The sequence below is a fragment of the Dermacentor variabilis genome, chromosome 9, assembly GCF_050947875.1.
Source record: "Dermacentor variabilis isolate Ectoservices chromosome 9, ASM5094787v1, whole genome shotgun sequence".
Lineage (NCBI taxonomy): Eukaryota > Metazoa > Arthropoda > Arachnida > Ixodida > Ixodidae > Dermacentor > Dermacentor variabilis.
Window position 1 is genome coordinate 63,990,404 of NC_134576.1, and position 21,426 is coordinate 64,011,829.

The 21,426-nt window shown below is 45.5% G+C and overlaps 1 protein-coding gene across 1 annotated transcript; it reads right to left on the bottom strand.

Annotated features, from left to right (window-relative positions):
- Positions 1 to 150: 150 nt before the first annotated feature.
- LOC142558381 (XK-related protein 9-like) lies at positions 151 to 20,067 on the bottom strand. The gene is made up of 6 exons (XM_075670525.1): positions 20,026 to 20,067; positions 19,302 to 19,485; positions 13,382 to 13,572; positions 9,177 to 9,228; positions 3,885 to 3,950; positions 151 to 367 (listed from the first exon to the last, which is right to left on the bottom strand). The coding sequence occupies exons 2-6, from the start codon at positions 19,430 to 19,432 to the stop codon at positions 151 to 153; spliced, it is 657 nt and encodes a 218-aa protein (XP_075526640.1). The 5' UTR covers positions 19,433 to 19,485; positions 20,026 to 20,067.
- Positions 20,068 to 21,426: the final 1,359 nt, after the last annotated feature.

A 21,426-nucleotide genomic window follows, 5' to 3' on the forward strand; every position in this document is an offset into this window, starting at 1 on the left:
GTTTTAGCGACCTGTATATGCATGAAAAAAGCATGTGTTAATTGTTTTTGAGATAGAATAAGATGATAGCCTCTGAATCGAAGTGCTCATGGTGTGATCTGAGCCTGTACGTCTGCGAGCTGACAGGCAATGAGTATGGCCACTCGATGGTTAGCACAGTATGCCTTGGTACTGACCAGTCCAAGGATTCCAGTCCTCATGGTTGACCATGATGTAGAGCTGCAGCACCAGCTGAGGCGCCGACTCCAGGAACGAGTCGAACAGGCGGAGCATGCAGAGGTCACTCGGGTGCCGGTACAGCTCGTGGAAATCGTCCACATCTCGTGTCCGCTCAGCCTTGAGCCCAGCACGCAAACACAGCCAGTACCTGGTGGTGGGAATGTGCACAGAAGGTCTATGGTATCCTCTTCACTTTGAACGAAATGAAAAAGCAAAAAAAAAAGAAAGCCACAAGACACTCTCACTTCATTATTTTATCACCATAGTATTTGTAGTGATGGAGGTATTGTCAGTCACCAATGCGGCGTTTAGCAGTGGCAGGGCAAACGTCCTGATGGGTCGCGCCTTGCCTGAGGTGCTTTGTGTAGCGGTGTTGACGAGACTCAAGGAGCACAGCCTGGCGGGTCATGCTTTGGCTGGGCGACATTTGCCTCCAAGTTTGCAAGTGATAACGTCCACAGACACCTGGCACAGGTGGTGCACGACTATGTGCATTAAATGCTAGTTGCACCGGCTCTCGTCGGGTTGTTTGGGGGGGGGGGGGGCAGCACTTCGACTTTCCTGGTCAGAGCTAGCTGCACCAACTCTTCCCCGACACTGGCCAGCGCTTTCTTTTTAAAGGGTTTTCCTTCCGAGATAATTGTATGTAAAGAAAACAAGGGGTGGTCGGTGAGGAGGCTCCTCGGCACAATTTGTGTTGATAATGATGATGATCATTGCAACTCCGCTAGTGCCGTCTTTCAAGAGTCCATGCAGTTATTTCGCATAACAACATAACAAACACAAGATTCAATAAAACACGGATGAATGCTAACTCGCATGAGTGTTTTAGTATGAAAATCTATTGAAGCTCGGAGCACCTACAAGAAAGAAAGAAAAAGAAAGGAAGAAGCAGAATGGAAGACACACATTTTATCAGAACTGTTTACCTGTTGCAGCCAAATAATTATGAAGGTAATAATGTCCAACTAAAAAGTATGGTTAATTAAACCATTTTCAAGGCCAACTCACCTCCTTCCTCAGGAATCAAATCAAATCATTTATGTCCGATACATTTAATTGCAGATAGAGCAGCTCCAGAAAAGAGCTGTCCGAGACAGCTTGACGAAGCCACAGCCCTTTTATTTTTCTTAGCAGAAGGAGCAGCAAATACAGATCATACACGTTTTACGAACAACTCGTATAAGACAAGAACAGTAATAGAAGAATAGTAGTGACAAATAGTATGACATATATCATGTTCATTTGAATATAGGTGAAACTTTCCTTTTCAAAAATGTTACCCGGAAATTAGCTATTGACCTACATTCCTGACCAAAGAATCTGGACCTATACTTGTGAACAAAGTCAGCAAAAGTAATGAGCTAACGTAGTTCTTCATTGCACCCACCGTAAAGCCAGTGTGGAGATAATTCACACAAGCTTTAGGGAACGCTGCATATCCAGTGCAATATCCTCGTTGCCGTCTTCGGCATCGAGGGTGACATTGTTTATGGTGTCAAGGGTGCCTGCGAAGCATCCGATGAGGATGACTTCTCTGGTAGTTATGACGAAGATGGAACTATAACGAGGATGTGGCATTGACTAGTGAGACTTAATAGCCGAGCTTATGGCAAATAAAGGTGTGTCACATTCAAAATTTCCAGCTTTTTAAAGATAAACATGGGTCGACCTATATTCGAATTAAGTTTTTTTTTCCTTGGGGAGTTCAACCTACATAGCGGTTGATGGTAGACCTAGCTTTGAGTAAATATGGTAGTAGTGGGATGCACCTCTTTAGGAAATCTTGATAACCTCCATTATCAATATCTATAAAGCGGTGCTCCACCACATCAGTAGTTTAACCTCCGACTAAGATACCCCCTTTTTTCTTCTTTGCAATACCCACAGGAGTGGTGATGGGGCAGTTATCCGCATATTTTCATTTATGTTCATCAAATAAAGAGAGGGCACACATGGTTAAATAGAGTATTTAGCATGGCATTAACATTCTGATGTTACTGATGCTTGTCTGCTTCTGGCTGTGCAAGTGCTTTAAATACTATCTATGTGCAGCTGGTGGAACACAACCTTAACTGGAAATGGGTAATGCTAATGGGAAATGCTAATGCTAATTGGAAATGCTAAGACACTAATGTCATCAGATGCAACAGCACAACCACTCAGTCACAGCGCTACTGCGCAGTCACAAGAGCGTGCAAACAACATTTCAGAATCTAGAAAGCTGAGGCGAAACGGTGCTACCACAGTTGTCACAAAGCCTCCGATGGAAAGTGTTACATAACGGCCTCTGGCTTGTGCTGTCAACACCACTCTTGCTGGTTGCTGGGTGATACATACGGGCACAGGTGATGGAGACAGTTGTTGAGATAATTTGTGCATAAGTGCTAAGGGACTCTTAACTGGATGGGCCAGAGTTCTTCAGTCGTCCCGGTGACAGGTGCCTGGTGAAGGCTAACGCGACGGTCACTGTGGGGTTCCACTCAGTGGCGGCAAGATACGAGGGTCGTTTGATAAGTATGGTAAAAATACAAAAGATGACGCTACAATTATGTTTTCTCCGAGGAGGCGCGCGTGAAGCACACTTCATATGGCGGCAGAACTTGTGTATGCTGGTAACGACAGTTAGTAAGCTTTTATCAGCCATTGGCACTGAGCTCTGTGGTGATTCCTGCCAAAATGGAAAAAGATGAATTCCGAGCGGTGATCATTTTTATTTAAAATACTGCACTGCTGCCCAAATTAAAGCCTAGTTGAGCGAAGTTCCTGGAGGCTCTGCACCATCACTAAAGACTATTTACTACTGGATAAATGAATTCAAACATGGCGAACTTGACGCAAGATGAGGTGCGCCATAAATGGTATGGAAAATTCATTGAATTTCCCTGGAAGACCACCTAGTGAATGTACTTGGGATAGCTGGTTTTATAGGCATCTCGCCAGAGAGAGATCACAATATTCTTCACGAGAAATTGCAGATGAAAAAGGTCTGTGCGCACTGGGTTCCCGACTGCTGACTATCGACCGAAGGCGCATCAGGTGCGCATCACATGCTTGATTGCAATCTGCAGGACTTTTGACGTCAACTTGGGACACTTGACGAGACGGGGATATACAACTGTCTAAACAGCAGTCAAAGCATTGGACTGGGCCTGATGATGGTGCGCTAAGCAAGGCAAATACCATTTGTTCATTCGGAAAGGTGATGGTGACTGTCTTTTGGGATTCAGTAGGAATAGTCTTTGTAAACTACTTAAAAATTTCGAAACAATAACAGGCCCATATTATGCAACACTCATAAATAAACAAGAATTGCGCACTAAACGACCTTGGTTAGAAAGGCAAAAACTCCTCTTACACCAAGACAATGCTCTGCCTGACAGATCGCTGGTTGCAATGGCTAAATTGCACGAGTTCACTTCGAGGTTCTGCGTAATCCAACCTATTCTCCGGATTTGGACCCATGCGCCTTTTTCCTCTTTGCGAACCTGCAGAATTCGTTTGGTGGAAAGAAATTTTCTTCAGTTCAAGAGGTTATCTCAGTGGCTGAGGGATAAAAAAATTGGAGCACCACTGGAAGAAGCGTGTGGAGCGGTAGGGAACTATGTCGCAAAATAAAATATTGTTTTCTGCAAACATGGTTGTTGTGGGCGTGCCATACTCACCGCAAACCTTCGTAGTCCGAAGTCGTGGTGTGAACATTGGTGGTGTACACTGCCGGCTTCTTCATTCTGATAACAGAGCGGGCGGTGGTTTAGAAGCGCGTCACACATCTTCCTTGAGTACCTAGGCTGCGTGGCGGGCGGGCGAGTTGGCGTTTTCAGCGGCGAACGACGGAAGTGCGGTGCTACCAGCCGTGGCGTGGCCGCGGAGAGGGAACGTGATTACAGGCTACGGCAGCGTAGGTCGTCGCTTCCGGCAGAGGTCGCGGTGATTCAGGGACTCAAGTGCCTGCTTGCTCTCTCTCGATTTCAGCAATGACATGTACCAGAATATTCTGATGGCCTCTCGGAGTCTCGTGCTTAGATTTGACTGTTCGGCAAAAGGACGTGACCTTTCTGTTGCCAGGCGCGCGTCTCCAGCGTCATGTGGACACCAGTGCAAGACAATGCTTTGCCCCGGCAGATCACTTGTTGCAATGGCCAAATTGCCCGAGTTCACTTCGAGGTTGTGCGTAATCCACCCTATCCTCGGATTTCGCCTCATGCGCCGTTTTCTTCTTTGCAAACCTGCAGAATTGGTTGGGTGGAAAGAAATTTTCATCAGGTCAAGAGGTTATCTCAGTGGTAAATCACTACTTCAAGCGCCTCAAGTCGTCCTTGTTTGCTAAGGGATAAAAAAAATGAAGCACCACTGGAAGTGTGTCGAGCGGTAGCGAACCATGTTGATAAATGAAATATTGTTTCTGCAAACATGGTTGTTGTAGCCGTGCCACAACAACCATAAATGTGTGGAATAAGGTGGATTACGCAAAGCCTTAAATTGCGCTCATGCAATTTGGCCATTGCAACAAGCGATTTGTCGCGCAGAACATTCTCTTGAACGGGCGTCGAGGTGACGCTGGAAACGCGCGCCTGGTAATGGAAAGGCCATGTGCTTTTGCCAAAGAGGTAAATCTAAGCACTAGGCTCCGACGAGCTCCGAGAAACCATGAGTTCTGGTACGCGTGCACTCGCAACGTTCTCGTTTGGGAATTATGCAAACGATTCCAGTATCGCTTCAGGCCTTTCTTTGTTGGTGACGTCCTTGAACGTGTTCAAGAAGGTGTTGTGGAAGTGGTACGACGTTATAAACATGACGCAAGTATTTCGAACCATGTCCTGGCGACGTCATCTAAGGGAAGTATACATTCCGCAGCTTGCCGTTGGAGTTTCAGTTGTTGAATGTGCCGACCCTTTCGAATGTTTCCAGCCGTTTTTCCGGGTCTTCAAACGATGATACGCACAAGGTCTGTGGCTTCTTGTGCTGTTACACCATGATGATAGACGCTGGGGCTGCTATTGTGATTGTTCACTGAGCTGCGATATTACTGTTGGGCTTGCTCGCTGGTACGGGGTGACGCTGCTGTGGCTTTCTAGGTGTTGGTTTTCGCATAACAAAGTTAAGTGCAATTTGGTGACGCAGTCTCCTTTGAGAAATTTGTGGTGACGCTCTCTCTACAAACATTTCTGCGCAGCTTCTGCCTCGTCATCGTCCACCCCGGGGAAGCATGGTTTTGTGTTGCGATGCGTAGCCGATAAAGAACACCGCCACCGCAGCGTCAGCGCCTACCACCGGTGACAGGGATGAGACAAAAAGCATACATCTCCATTCTCCTAGTCCCTCCGCTTGGCGCAGTGCGTTATTGAAGTAATTGAATTTGTGAGATGTTGCATTGACTGAGGAAGGAAACCCAACATAGAAAAAGGACAACGGTTTATTGCCTCAGTGCGTGGCTTGAAAAATTCACAGCCACACAGCTACGGCCTGGTCAAAGCACAAAGAACTACGCGCGAAGCGCCGATACGATCACCTGCTACTGCCGCTACTGAGGCAATAAAGCGTTGTCCGTTTTCTATGTTGGGATTCCTTGCTCAGTCAATGCAACATCTCACAAATTTAATTACATCAACAACGCACTGGGCCAAGCGGAGGGACTAGAAGAATGGGGATGTATGCTGTACTTCCGCACACGTGCGTGCGCGCGTGGCATCGGTAGCTTGTGTTCGTGGTGCTTGTGAAAGGTCGTCTAGGAACCGCACCAGCTTCACAGCACATCCACCTTCACAAGGTGAAATGAAGGCAATTTATTTTCTAGCGTTTTGAGGTTTTTCACGCACAAAAAAAGACTGAAATTATGTGGTGTGTGCATGTCGTCCCCTAAATTTTGCCAAGTGCTCGGGTATCTCGGCAGGACTGTAATCAATCTTAATTGTAATCTATGCTCGCAGGATCCAAGAAGCCCAGGAGACGTTTCGTGACAAAAACCAGGCGTCCTCCACACTGGGTTGCATCTACCACTTCTGCAATACCGTGGACGCGGCAGTCATGCGACCCTGCAGAGGGGTGTATGCAAACGTGACACTTATCTTCAAGGTCATGGGGGACAATGGATGCATAATTAACTTTCATCTACGGCCTGGTCAAAGCACAAATAAAGCGAAACACTGGTGGGTCGTGAAGTGTGGCTTTTCGTGGGTGCTCTTGATGGCTTTTCATGAAATGCACAATTGAGTGACTAGGAATCAATTCAAAGATTGTCGACAAAGTTCAAACAAGTGACAAAGCTTTAAAGTATGACAGCGATATTCAAAAATGCGAACCTCCGATGCCATGCAAGGACGCTCTTCAGATATATTATGAACTAGTGGCATAATCGGGCTAAAAGTCAGTTTCGCACGTAAGGCTAGTAGATTTTTCACCCGTATAAACTTGTGTGTATAAACATTCCCTGACTTGTCACACACGCACAAGCAAACATTAACACATCTCGCTCGATGACCGCGGAAGCTCGCTGTCAGGACTCTAATGCAGAAGCGATGAGCGAATTTACCTTCGCGCTGCCTCTAGCTTCAAAGTGAACTAAGCGGAGCGACGAAAGCACAGCGAGGAGGAGGCGAGCGGCTCTAGCCAATTAGCAGCGGCCGAAATTGACTGTCCACTATGTGGACTCTCACAGAATACCGCCCCCCTCCCTGTCCACCCCCAGATGCATATTGCGTTTCCTCCGGCGCGATCACTACAGGAGTAATCTAATTTAAGTCAAACATGTTCTTCAACTTAAGTTGCGCTCTTGAATACGGCAAGCATTTTTTAACGTGATCTAAAGCTTGCCGGTCACAGTGCCTAATCATGAAGTGGTAACGCGGAAAACGCCATGGAACATTTTTATCAATTTTTCTATCTGAAATTCACTGGAAGCATGCTAAAAACGGTGGTATTTGAGTCCGCTGTGAGTGGGAGCCAGAAAAGTGGGGCCATAACTAAGAAAGTATGGTTTTCATCAAGTCGCTGTTCCTGCGATTGATGTTTTCTGAACTCTATTTCTGCGATAACAGCAACGTGTTTTCATGGTTTTCGGTACAAATGCTGCGCATTCATTCAGTCAAACGAAAACGAAACGACGCTCTTACAGGTGACGCAGTTCAGCGTATTGCCATAGCCATGCGTGCGCTTTCAATTTCCGACGCGTATAGTAAGGCCCCATCGTCCAATTATAAAGCACCAGAATGTTTAGCAATAATTATGTTGTACTTAATAACAACCGAATCACTGTAATCTCATAGACTATATCCGAAGTACCAAGATTTCACCGCCACACCCCGCCACTTACTGGTTTTTGAGACTTTCTTTGCCAATTTAAAGTTCGAATTCCTACATAAACCGTGAACACCGTGCTGGATCCTATCACTAAAAATCCGAGTCACTTCATTTCCATCAAAGTCGCACGACACATTCTGGCCAGTTGTCAGTCCCTTCAAATATCCCCTGTAGGTCAAACCTTATCTGGACCCGCATTACGGCTTGACCCATAATCAAATAGTGGTTTTGGCACATAAGGGCCCAGAATTGAATTCATTTCTTATCTGCTCGTACATAGATTCCTACTTGGCGAATTCATTGGCTCTCAAATAGTGCCGTTTAAGGCTGTGTCACCAACACAATCATAAACTTGCATAATGAAATCGCAGGCTGAGCGCACAGAACATGTTCGCAAAGCGCAGTTTACGTCGTGCTCTCGCTGTACGAGCCCCTTAACCGCTGTAATTAGGTTTGCCCGTTGCATGCGAAATTTCTGCAGAATTAAAGGTCCGAGGCCTGTCTAGGACATAGCGCGTGTACACTGTGTAGTAATCCTGCACTCAAAAAGTAAACGCTCGAACTTAACCTTTAGGAAAATAGTGTGGATATCTAGTAGGCATTCTATCGTAGTCCTGTTGCTCTATCAACAAAATCTTTGTTGAAATATCAGTGTTCCATCGTTGCAGATTTGTTGATCATGATTACTAAGTGGCCACCGTGGAACCACTCTAATTTAATTTACCAATTATTGTATTGACTTCATATAAAATTGCCATGGAAAAAACATCGTATTTCCGTGAAATTTTATGTGGAATGCCACGTTGAATTTATGGATTTTAAAGTGAAATTCAAAGTGAAATTATTGGATTGTAAAGTGGAATGCAACATAATATTAACGAATCTTGATATTCGCCACTGAGGCATTGCTGGGCCTTGGACATTTCCAAGGCGCATTTTTTAGCTTTGCATTCCACGAACTCTTTCCCTGTAATGTTATGGGAAGGAAACAACTACGCGATTAAGAAAAAGCACATGTGTCATTTTTTATACAATCGTTCAAAAATGTATTCCTTCCGGCTCTTTCATTTGCCCTGCTAGCATTGGAGACAGGCTGTTTTTAATGTATGACAAAATGTCAGACGGAAATTTGAGCATGTGTAGTCTGAAAAAGAAATACAGTATAAGAGTACCAATGCATACAAAATATTCAAAGTTTGGGACAGGCACTACATTTAATAAAAGAACAACACATTGAGGTCCTATGCTATGCTTAAGTGCCGGCCACACTGCGATGTAAGTCATAAAACATCGTGACAAACTCATTTCGCTATACTTTGTGTACTTTGAGCCTAGGTGTGCAGGTATCAGGTGTGCACCATAATGTTGTAAAGAGCAGAGAAAGACTGAAAATAAACATCTGCGTACTGGCGTCAAGCTGTTTGGCTCGCATGAAAAACAGGTCGGTGTGTTAGCATCGAGTAACTGAAGTTTTATATAATGCATTTACACGAGCAATTGAGCCTCTATATGACGAAGCCGGTAAAATCTCAGTCCGCTTGCGCTTTCCAGAATAGTGGACACATGAAGCACTATTTGGCGTGAGGTGATGGTCACAAACGCGTAGATGCTGGTGCCAATTGGATGCCGAGGACCAGCGCTGCAGCCAATTCGCTCACATATTGGCCTTGCACAGGAACACAATGTCGCAGCTTGACATGCCGCCGATCGCTACATTTGCAACCCACAATGCAAGAGGGAACCAAGGTGCTCGTGAAAGGACATATCGAGGCCAACACAGACCACGTAGCTCGCATCAACATGGAGCGCGTTGTAGCGCAAGCAGAGGACACTTCTTGCAGCCGGACGTGTTTGGGTATAGTGATAAATTGACCTTGATCATTTTCTTTCAGTTACTTTCTTTATGTTATTGAAAAAATACCGTACATTCCACTTAGCACGAACAACATTTGTTCACCCTAAAGTTGGAAAAAATTGTCAATGACACGCCTTGGGTAGCTAATCGGATAATCTCGCCCTACTGACGACGTATGGTCAGCACGCGTGAATTGGTAAGCGTGGTTGAACACTAAGAGGAGTGGTGCTACTGCAATTGGTAGCTATGTTCACACTTGAAACTTTATAATTAATTCCACGCTTTACGTGGAAACCCTAAATGCGTCACCTAATGATCAGAAGGAACAGCCCCAAGGACCCGTTAGGTTTGAACAAAATCGTTTCAGTGTCCCTTTAAGACTGCATAACGAAGCAGCAAAAATAGCATGCCTAACTAGGAAGTGTGAGCGTGCCTTGAACTGTCAAAACGGTATTTTCTTAACGAGATTTAGTGCGCGCAAGGCCATTTTGCCCGCGCATAAGCGTGATTTCCATGTAGAAAAATTGTGCACTTGTTGCTAATAAAGCATTGGTAGAAGCTAGTGCTTGTGTGTGCCTACTTTCATTTCTTTCTGAGAAGTGTGCTCAAACTATCTCAAGTAAGGAAGTAAGGATCGTAGTTTTGCCGGTTGTAATAATTGCAGAAAAAATTCGCTTAATAATTAGCAAGCATGGTGTGACACGTGCGAAAAGACGCAAACATGAGCAGATCTCAACATAACAGTTCTGTGGGAACCCGCAAGGTGGAGAGATAACTAATTAAGGGAAATAAGGTATCCACGCAATCGTAGCAATCGCTACCAAGGAAACCCATGCGGGTTCCTCGAAAGAAAAGCCGCAGAAGGGAAAAAAATCGCCTTGGTCTTGGAGTCGAACCCAAGGCCACCGCCTTTCCGGGGCAGGCGCTCTAACATCTGAACGAACCAGGCGGCTTGCAGGTGGCAAGGCGAAGTAGAATTTGTCAACAAACAGCATTGTCTTACCTGTCAGCAACAACCTGTCTCGCCTAGGAATTTACAGTGTTCTGCAGCTCAATTGGAGCAGTGAACAACAACAAAAAAGATGCAAACAAAGGTAATGAATTTCTTTGGAGATGATGGAAAGAAAGCAACAAATTTTGTGCACTTAGCTGCAGCCCTTTAAGTCTTGTGGTAAACATGAGAACAAAATTCGTTGCCCACCTCGATGACTTCCTTGTGGCTAGCTCTTCACCTGAACACCATGCCGATCATGTGCGATTGCTTTTTACACGACTCCAGGAGGACGGCTTGACCATTACCATAGCAAAGCGTGTTTTCGGCGTCCACAGTATCGAATTTCTTGGCCACCTCGTCATACCTGAAGGAGTCCAGCCTCTGGACGACAAAGTTCAAGCACTGCGCGAATTTCCTCGTCCAACTTCGCTTCGAAAACTGCGCGAGTGCCTAGGGCTACTGAACTATCACTGTCGCTTCATACCTAACGCGGCTCGCATTGTTCTACAACTGACCGACATACTCAAGTAAATTAAAGCACCGTCAGCCCCTCCCGAGTGAAGAAGTGCAGTTGACGGATCATGAGGAAGCCAAGAATGCTCTGGCCAATGCAATAATGCTCGAGCATCTCTTACCCAACAGCACCAATGCGGCTGATCACCGATGCTTCCTCCAACGCCATTGGTGATCTCCTTCAGCAGTTCCTGCAAGACTTGTGGTGCCCTCTAGCCTTCTTCTCCCAGAAACTAAAGTCTGCCGAAACTCGCTACAGCACGTTCGACCGTGAACTTCTCGCCGTCTACCTCGGAATTTGGCCCTTTCGCCAGCAACTGCAAGGTAGTGTATTCCACGTACTGGTCGACCATAAGGCACTGACATTTGCTTTACGTGGAAACCACAGTCCTTATATATCCCGGTTTCGGCATCTAAGTTTCATTTCGGAGTTCACCGTAGACCTAAAGTACATCAAAGGCCCCATCAACGCTGCTGCCGACGCCCTTTCCCGCGTAAGTGACGTAACATTTGATGCAATTGCAGAGACGCAGCGTAGTAACAGTGAACTTGGCGACACACACGCAAGCTCTGGTTATCGGTCGCTGGCCGAGGGGCCGCTGCCCTTCTCCTCTAGTACAAATATGTATGATGTGTCTTCTGGGGCCGTATAACGGAAAGCTATTTCAATATGTTTTTATTCCAATCTCCTGACGTCAAATTTGCGTAACCGCCGACGCAAGCATCGGGCGGTCACCCTCAGGGTTGCCTGAACAAACCAATCAAATGCTCCTCTCGTTCATAGGGGGTCAGTTTGATTTGCTTGAAAAACGAATAACATCGCCTGCGCTGAGCGGCTTGTCATATCTAATTGGCTCACAAGAGGCCAGGAGCATGCTCAATTGGAGAGAGATTCGATGGGGCCGAGCCACTGCACTGAATATCGACAACCGCATGAAGAGGGTGGTGCCGGCGCCTGCGACTAGTCCGCTTTCTCTTGCTTAGCTTGCGGTGGCTCATCGACAATCGCGGCGGCATGCAACGGAAGCTTAAGAATGACGCTAAAATGGATCCTCAGCAATGAAGAGTTGGCAGAGCGAGGTCATAAAGGTACCGAAACAGCTCGATAACATTATACGGCCACGCAAAAAGTTTTATTGTACGTAAATAAACCCATGCTCTCCGGCAGGTACGAGTAGCCAGTGCCCGAGCGATCGGTGGCAGCTGTCTTTTATTTCTTTCGGAACAGGGAGCGTGCGGCTATTCATAAAAAAATACATAGTTTTGTTCGGCTTAATAATGCCTCTAACGCGTATACGTCCCTTTGGCGAGGTGAGTTGTCGCGGTTTTGTGACGTCGCATGAGAGGTAGGTGAAGTCCCCGATAACTTTTGACCAATAGCCGAGGACTAATGGCGAAAAGGCGTCGAATCAGGAATAACTATTTTAGTTTTTTTTTCGGTCAAATTATGCATAATCAGTGTGTACACGTCATTTCAGATGGGGAGCTATTGCGGTTTTCGTGACGTCGCGCGACAGACCGGTGAAATGGGGCTGGTCCAAAAAAGTTTTTGAGCAATCGTGGTGGGCTGATTGCAGAATTGGAATAGAAAAGTTTGGAATAAATTTACGTTATAGCGCCCCTGGCCACGCGCGTCCGTTAGTGCCATTCCTCATATCCTCGTCAGGTCTTCACTAAACTGCACGAAGCAAGCCACCCTAGCATCTGCGCCACTGAACGCCTGAGTGCCTTTCGTTTTGTGTGGCCCGGCGTCAACAAGGACGTACGGCGCTGGGCTCGTGGGTGCTTGTGGTGTCAACGTGTGAAGACGACGCGACGCACCAAGTCTCCCCTCCAAACCTACTGCTCGCTAGACTGACGCTTTCACCATGTGCGCATTGGCATCGTCGGTCCACACTCGTTCTCGCGTGGAAAGTGCTGTATATTCACTTGTTTGGATTGCTATACACGCTGGTCTGAGGCGTTCTGAGTTAATGACATCTTAGTTGAAATGAAGAAAAAGAAATTAGCATGGGCAGGACATGTAATGAGGAGGGAAGATAACCGATGGTCATTAAGGGTTACGGATTAGATTCCAAGGGAAGGGAAGCTTAGCAGGGGGCGGCAGAAAGTTAGGTGGGCGGTTGAGGTTAAGAAGTTTGGAAGGACGACATGGCCACAATTTGTACACGACCAGGGTAGTTGAAGTATGGGAGAGGCCTTTGCCCTGCAGTGGGCGTAACCAGGCTGATGATGATGACATGGCTTGGACTTCCTGGTAGCAGTGTCTGCTAATTCCTTTGGCATCACTGTCAAGTTTCATTTCAGAAAGAGCATTTCATAAAAGTTTTAGCGACCTGTATATGCATGAAAAAAGCATGTGTTAATTGTTTTTGAGATAGAATAAGATGATAGCCTCTGAATCGAAGTGCTCATGGTGTGATCTGAGCCTGTACGTCTGCGAGCTGACAGGCAATGAGTATGGCCACTCGATGGTTAGCACAGTATGCCTTGGTACTGACCAGTCCAAGGATTCCAGTCCTCATGGTTGACCATGATGTAGAGCTGCAGCACCAGCTGAGGCGCCGACTCCAGGAACGAGTCGAACAGGCGGAGCATGCAGAGGTCACTCGGGTGCCGGTACAGCTCGTGGAAATCGTCCACATCTCGTGTCCGCTCAGCCTTGAGCCCAGCACGCAAACACAGCCAGTACCTGGTGGTGGGAATGTGCACAGAAGGTCTATGGTATCCTCTTCACTTTGAACGAAATGAAAAAGCAAAAAAAAAAGAAAGCCACAAGACACTCTCACTTCATTATTTTATCACCATAGTATTTGTAGTGATGGAGGTATTGTCAGTCACCAATGCGGCGTTTAGCAGTGGCAGGGCAAACGTCCTGATGGGTCGCGCCTTGCCTGAGGTGCTTTGTGTAGCGGTGTTGACGAGACTCAAGGAGCACAGCCTGGCGGGTCATGCTTTGGCTGGGCGACATTTGCCTCCAAGTTTGCAAGTGATAACGTCCACAGACACCTGGCACAGGTGGTGCACGACTATGTGCATTAAATGCTAGTTGCACCGGCTCTCGTCGGGTTGTTTGGGGGGGGGGGGCAGCACTTCGACTTTCCTGGTCAGAGCTAGCTGCACCAACTCTTCCCCGACACTGGCCAGCGCTTTCTTTTTAAAGGGTTTTCCTTCCGAGATAATTGTATGTAAAGAAAACAAGGGGTGGTCGGTGAGGAGGCTCCTCGGCACAATTTGTGTTGATAATGATGATGATCATTGCAACTCCGCTAGTGCCGTCTTTCAAGAGTCCATGCAGTTATTTCGCATAACAACATAACAAACACAAGATTCAATAAAACACGGATGAATGCTAACTCGCATGAGTGTTTTAGTATGAAAATCTATTGAAGCTCGGAGCACCTACAAGAAAGAAAGAAAAAGAAAGGAAGAAGCAGAATGGAAGACACACATTTTATCAGAACTGTTTACCTGTTGCAGCCAAATAATTATGAAGGTAATAATGTCCAACTAAAAAGTATGGTTAATTAAACCATTTTCAAGGCCAACTCACCTCCTTCCTCAGGAATCAAATCAAATCATTTATGTCCGATACATTTAATTGCAGATAGAGCAGCTCCAGAAAAGAGCTGTCCGAGACAGCTTGACGAAGCCACAGCCCTTTTATTTTTCTTAGCAGAAGGAGCAGCAAATACAGATCATACACGTTTTACGAACAACTCGTATAAGACAAGAACAGTAATAGAAGAATAGTAGTGACAAATAGTATGACATATATCATGTTCATTTGAATATAGGTGAAACTTTCCTTTTCAAAAATGTTACCCGGAAATTAGCTATTGACCTACATTCCTGACCAAAGAATCTGGACCTATACTTGTGAACAAAGTCAGCAAAAGTAATGAGCTAACGTAGTTCTTCATTGCACCCACCGTAAAGCCAGTGTGGAGATAATTCACACAAGCTTTAGGGAACGCTGCATATCCAGTGCAATATCCTCGTTGCCGTCTTCGGCATCGAGGGTGACATTGTTTATGGTGTCAAGGGTGCCTGCGAAGCATCCGATGAGGATGACTTCTCTGGTAGTTATGACGAAGATGGAACTATAACGAGGATGTGGCATTGACTAGTGAGACTTAATAGCCGAGCTTATGGCAAATAAAGGTGTGTCACATTCAAAATTTCCAGCTTTTTAAAGATAAACATGGGTCGACCTATATTCGAATTAAGTTTTTTTTTCCTTGGGGAGTTCAACCTACATAGCGGTTGATGGTAGACCTAGCTTTGAGTAAATATGGTAGTAGTGGGATGCACCTCTTTAGGAAATCTTGATAACCTCCATTATCAATATCTATAAAGCGGTGCTCCACCACATCAGTAGTTTAACCTCCGACTAAGATACCCCCTTTTTTCTTCTTTGCAATACCCACAGGAGTGGTGATGGGGCAGTTATCCGCATATTTTCATTTATGTTCATCAAATAAAGAGAGGGCACACATGGTTAAATAGAGTATTTAGCATGGCATTAACATTCTGATGTTACTGATGCTTGTCTGCTTCTGGCTGTGCAAGTGCTTTAAATACTATCTATGTGCAGCTGGTGGAACACAACCTTAACTGGAAATGGGTAATGCTAATGGGAAATGCTAATGCTAATTGGAAATGCTAAGACACTAATGTCATCAGATGCAACAGCACAACCACTCAGTCACAGCGCTACTGCGCAGTCACAAGAGCGTGCAAACAACATTTCAGAATCTAGAAAGCTGAGGCGAAACGGTGCTACCACAGTTGTCACAAAGCCTCCGATGGAAAGTGTTACATAACGGCCTCTGGCTTGTGCTGTCAACACCACTCTTGCTGGTTGCTGGGTGATACATACGGGCACAGGTGATGGAGACAGTTGTTGAGATAATCTTGCACATGGCATTAAGTGCGCCGAAAACGTGCTCTGTGCAACTCTTCAAAAAAGAAAGTAGTCGGTAAAGGTCGGGAGAAGGGGACACACCCTATCATGGGCACCGTAACTATACCTGCAGACGTGTTTCTGTGGCGATGGAGAGAAAGCCACAGAGGTGAAACCGTATGCATTGCAGCATTCTTGAGAATAGTCTCACAGTGCTTCACTCGCATTTGTTTATTGAATTATGGGGTTTGGCATCATAAAACCGCACGACTATGAAGGATGTCATAGCAGAGGGCTCGGGATTAATATAGACCACCTGTTTTTTTTTTCAGAGGAACCTGAAGGAAAACATAAAGTTGAGCTAGATTGAGAGACTAGACTTCTGTATTAGTGAATTTGTCACTCGTGGAAAGAACAGTTCTTTTGTAAGAGAGAAAAAAAATGAAAAATCAGAGTGGCACCTCCTGCTGTGGATTATGGTACTTCTCAAGTAACTTCGGCAATGGCTCATTCGGAGCGAGCGGCACAGACAGAGGTCACGTGGAGGATTGCACGAAGTCGTTCACCATGGCGTGGGGTGTCCAAATTAAGGAGCACCAGTGGGACCTTCGGTGACAATTTTCTACGCAACAAATTGATATATTGGCACACAGAAAACTATCACAGGCGTCTACACGAATAATCTATTGACGTAGTTCGACGTAATATTTTCCTCTGGCGTTCATTTATTGTGCACCAAAAACTTGGAATGTGAGCATTTTTGCATTCTCCCTTTATAGGAGTGTGGCCTCCGCATCCGGGAATCGATTTGAAGCCCGTGACCACGTGCTTAGCAGCTCAGCGCCTTAGCTGCCGAGCCAACATGGCGGATGGATTTGTTCAAGTTGGGGAGCAGAAAACATAAACATCTTACTGCAGCACTTTTATTAATATATACTACATAAAGTGCATCACTCAGTGTTAGATTCAAACTTGATTTTTTCCCCCTTTCGTCTTCACAGTTCAGCAAATGCAAAACTGGTCGTACTCCAGCTTTTGTGTCGAATTCTTAGGCGACACAAAGGCCAGGGAACGCACAGAACTGTTCAAGAATGCGGAATTCATAGGAGGGACCCCATTTGCATCAATACACGATTGCTCGGCCTAATTGGCAAAGAGTTTAATAGCGAGGAGCTCAGAGCCCAGTGTGATAGCTGCCGACTGATGGATGACATAAATGTCTCGACTTGATGGATGATGTAAACGCTCGCTGCAGCCTCCCAGTTTCGATTTTGTGCACTCAGACAGGTGAATTTCATTGTGCCGCAGTTTCACTGGTAGTTGCATTCTTCTAGATCCAAAAGTTGATATGGCTTGTACGGAAGCGTGCTTCAATTTCCAAATTACGATGAGACCACTGAAACTTGAAGTTTAAAAGTTATTCAACTGATTGTTTTAATTAGCAACTAACTGCCATGTATCACTCGTCAACTCATGGCCTCCACCACTGATGGCATCTCCGATGGAACCGTCCTTTTATTTCAAAATGGCTATTTTTAAACATTACTCACAGTTTTCGTGGACACACCCTGTATGTATGATAAGAGTACCTGAATGTATATGATGCGGGCTCGATTCCATCAAACACTGGAGAAATTGTAAAGGACTTTTTTTGTATGTGAAGAGCGCATTACCCAATGGCACATACCCACTAACCCAAATTGGCACGAAAGAGGTTTATTGAAGAGCAACACATGCCCAGTGGCATACACCTGGTGATCCAAATTGACGTGAAAGAGGTTAGATAGGGACAGACAGACAGACCTACTGCAAACTGGGTGAATTCCCCTAAGAATGCTAATCGCATTAAAGCTGGCTCTGACCCCGCCAGGTCATGCCACAATGACGAGAGAGGAAACACGTTTTGTATTAATTGTGGCAAGTTGGCGACATGCCAGAACACTCACCACCTTTTGAGGCATGACTTGCAGGGAAACTAAAAGGCATGACTTACTGAGAAAAGAGATAACGAGGTTCCTCGCTTTGCGAAATTGACTTGCAAAGTTTGCCCTCTAAACTTTTGCTGCAACGGCAGTTAAAAGCTTGAAACAAGGTCCAGCTGCTCTTTTCATCACCCTGTAGTCATCGGGCTGCCTTCTCAATCTCAGCCCCTGAGCGAAAGGCAAGGAAAAGAACTGTGCAGAAACCATCGAAAATGATTGACAGTGTAAGCGAATAGCTAAACGCTTCAAGAGAACTTTTCGCTTTATTAATGGATTGGCGATCTTGACGACAAATATTTGTTGCAGTGAGAACATTTAAGTAGGCTTTGAACACAGTCATTAACCAGTCCAACTGTAGTGGTAGCATCGGTGGACATTCTTTATTATGTGGTGAACAACGGCATGCATACATACCTAAAAGAGGTATGACACTCCACAAAGCATGCACGCGTCCTCTGTGATGGTGTTTTCGTTCCAACCTCGGACAACCGACCTTGAGCCGCCAACCACGCAAATGGTCAAAACAGCCAAAGAAAGCTATTCACTTTAAAACAAAACCTTCACAGCCACAGCCACTGGAGATATCTCGCGCACCTGTGGCAATATACAGTTGTGAGGTAGGTGCACTAAATACTGAGCTATGGCATAACATTTGCGCTTAGAAATTTATTCAGGGTTTCTTGCATGATGCAGACTCTGAGAATAGCTGTGTCTGTGCACATATTACGGATGACACAGTAGGCAACACTGTAGTGGACAAAGATGACACTGTGTGCATCGCAAAAAGGTCATTCTTGAAAAGGTGGTGGCGGTAGTGACAGCCTGCAGCCGTTGTGGTAAATGACGACCGAGTCAGGCAAATTGCTGAAATTGGCTATTATTGTTCGTATTTTTTAACATTCACTTTTTTTTAGGTGCTCCAAGCAAGCCAACATTAATAATAAGCTGACACTGCCACCATGTCTAGATTCCACAACCACAGTCTTCAGAGAACCAGAGGTGAAATCAGATAATCATGGGATTAGCTTGCACAGTGGTTCGTTTAACAGAAGTTAGTTTGTTGCCCGCCAGAACCCATGAACTTACCAACCAATTACTGCCAGCAATACTATCACCAAGTTATTCCTGTGCATCTTTATACGTAAGCAGGTTCGAAATTATATGATTTGTTTACTTGATGTCACGCATGGCTTCTTAAATTATACTTTAGTTTGCTGAGGTACAGCACAGGATACTGTCGAACGCGACACAAGTACTGATTGCGTTTTTAGCCCCTCTCTCAAACACTTGGTTTCTCTTTTCTGTTTCTGTTACGTGTTTTACGACCTACGAATAAACACGGTTTATCTTATCAACTGAGAATACCGTAGCATCTTTGCCAGTCGGGGCATCTACCCCTTACAGCGATAAGCGGGACGCGATCTACACTCCGGATTAGCGTTCACGCAATGCGTGTTGCTGATCCAACAACGACGCTAACGCGGATTATGGAGTTGGACACTGGATACAAAGGAGCGACGGAGCGTGACTTACCTGTGCAGAACGCCGAGCTGCAGCACGCTGGCGACCCAGATAACCTTCGAGACACGCTTGTCGTGAATGTGCCACCTGAAGCTGCAGACGTTCACCACCAGCGAAGGCATCAGCACGAATAACAGGGTCATGCCGGCGTACACCCATAGCTGGTACAGGGCGTACTGAGTGACCACGATCACATCTGACATGCGGAAAGAGCGGGAAGAAAAAATGCCGTGAAGACACTCGCTAGACGCATAACATCGTAAAGAAAACATGAGCGCACGGACATAATTTGCTTCGTGCAAAACGTTTCGTTCTGAGACGGTTTAGCTAAACCGTTGTCACGGTTGCTGTTTTTCCCAGCGGTGACCGAGCACTCAAAATCTGAGCAGTAGCGACGTTTAAATAATGCAGACAAGGTAAATGATCTGTACTCGCTTTTCTATACCTCCGTATGGCAAGAAACTGCGCCTTTAAAGAAAGCCGAGTCGGCTGAGCCCCCTTGGTTTAGTCGCTTAGCACGACAGACGCGATAACGGCCGGCCGTTCACAAGCGACAGTCGACAAAACAAATGGCATGACAACATGGCCACAGACATGCGATACTCATATAGTTCAATCACACCGATAACGTAAAGCTCCTTCCTGTGGTGGGCACGTTTCTAACTAAAGTAAGTCTTCGAAAAGTTTCGCGGAGGATTCATAATGATCCTTTGGGCGGAGCGTGTCATTTACGTACCGGTAGCGATGTCTGAGAAAAACGTTATGATCGACAGGAAAGTGAAGAAGACGTCTAGTTTCGCGAACCTGGGTCCTTTCTTGTCCTCTGGTGTCGACACGGAACACACGTAAACGAAGTTTTTGAAAAAAATTTCGTTCAAAACACGCGCGGTCATTGTCAAAATTTTGTTGTGCGCGAAGACCGCGCTGACGACTGTTGCGGCGCGGCGCGGACGAGACGGAAAAGACGTGCCAGAAGAAACAAGGAAAACATTATCAGTCGCGTTGGTCGCGCCACTAGGAGCATATCGCCGAAACCAACGTTAGATCCACTGTGGTTAGATCAACGTTAGTAGATTACCTCTTGGGTTAGGTCTAGTAACGTTGACCGAAACAAGAAAAAAACGCGTTCGAAAAAAAAAAAACCAGTTTCCGCACACGCACAGCCAGTTCCTCCTCAAAGTAAAGGAGGCATTGGCACGGCATGAAAAACGGGAGGCTGTGCATGGCTTCATGCCGGGCGCGCAGTCATTGTTTTTATCCTTCTCTGTTAGACTGAAAGTTCGTCAATTCGTGAAAAAAGAAAAGTAGCAGCAAATATTTTCCGCAAGTCGCATGTAGCCAGCAAACTTGGCGGCATGCCTACACGCGCGGTCGGCAAATGTAGCTTTCTTATACCCTTGTGTTCACTGGGGATGGTAACCTTTATTACGACAGACATGATGAATGTTACCTTGCATGCACGAAATGCTGCCTTTATTCGTTGATTCCAGAAATTTGGTTTTTGCTCATGAACCAACAACCCAGCTAGTGCTGCCTCGAACACCTGTGACAATTATGATAGGATTGATTTAATTAAAGCGATAGATATTGGTTGACAGAAAATAGGAAAGCCTACTGGCTGTACCAAAATTGTCTTGCGTGCGTTTAACATCTGCACATAGTTTATAGTGCTTATAGCCTCACAAGTGGGATCCAAGCAACTGGTTGCAATTTAGGACAGCTAACAGGTGGCATAACATTTAAAACGTCATCTTAACGGGAAAACTAACCTGCACGATCTTGTGTCACGTCCTTCGGGCTGCATCCACAACAGGGATGATCATGGGCTACAAAACCTCAATCCACGTTTAAATTCTATGGCAGGTAAATCCATAAATTAAATTAAAAGTAATTTTAGATTACTGCCTTACTGGCATTGCTGTTCAGGCATAGTAAGTCAGCAACTGCTTATTACAAATTGTCAGCGGTTCTTTAATGTTCAGAGGGGGAAGGCACTGCTCGAAAAATGTACATTTAACAACTGTTGTATATCAGAAGACAGACATTTGGCACAAACTTTGTGATGAGCTTTTTTGCGTAAAGCTCCACTCACTGTATTCATACATATGACATCAAAATTAATATACAGGGTATAACA

Excerpts from the sequence above, each read along its gene's own strand:
- LOC142558381 (XM_075670525.1), bottom strand. The coding sequence starts at position 19,432 with ATGACCCTGTTATTCGTGCTGATGCCTTCGCTGGTGGTGAACGTCTGC. Across the intron at positions 13,573-19,301 it reads CAGCTCGGCGTTCTGCACAG|GTACTGGCTGTGTTTGCGTG; the intron begins GTAAGTCACGCT and ends TCCCACCACCAG. Across the intron at positions 3,951-9,176 it reads TTCCTGTGCAAGGCCAATAT|AATGAAGAAGCCGGCAGTGT; the intron begins GTGAGCGAATTG and ends CTCTGTTATCAG.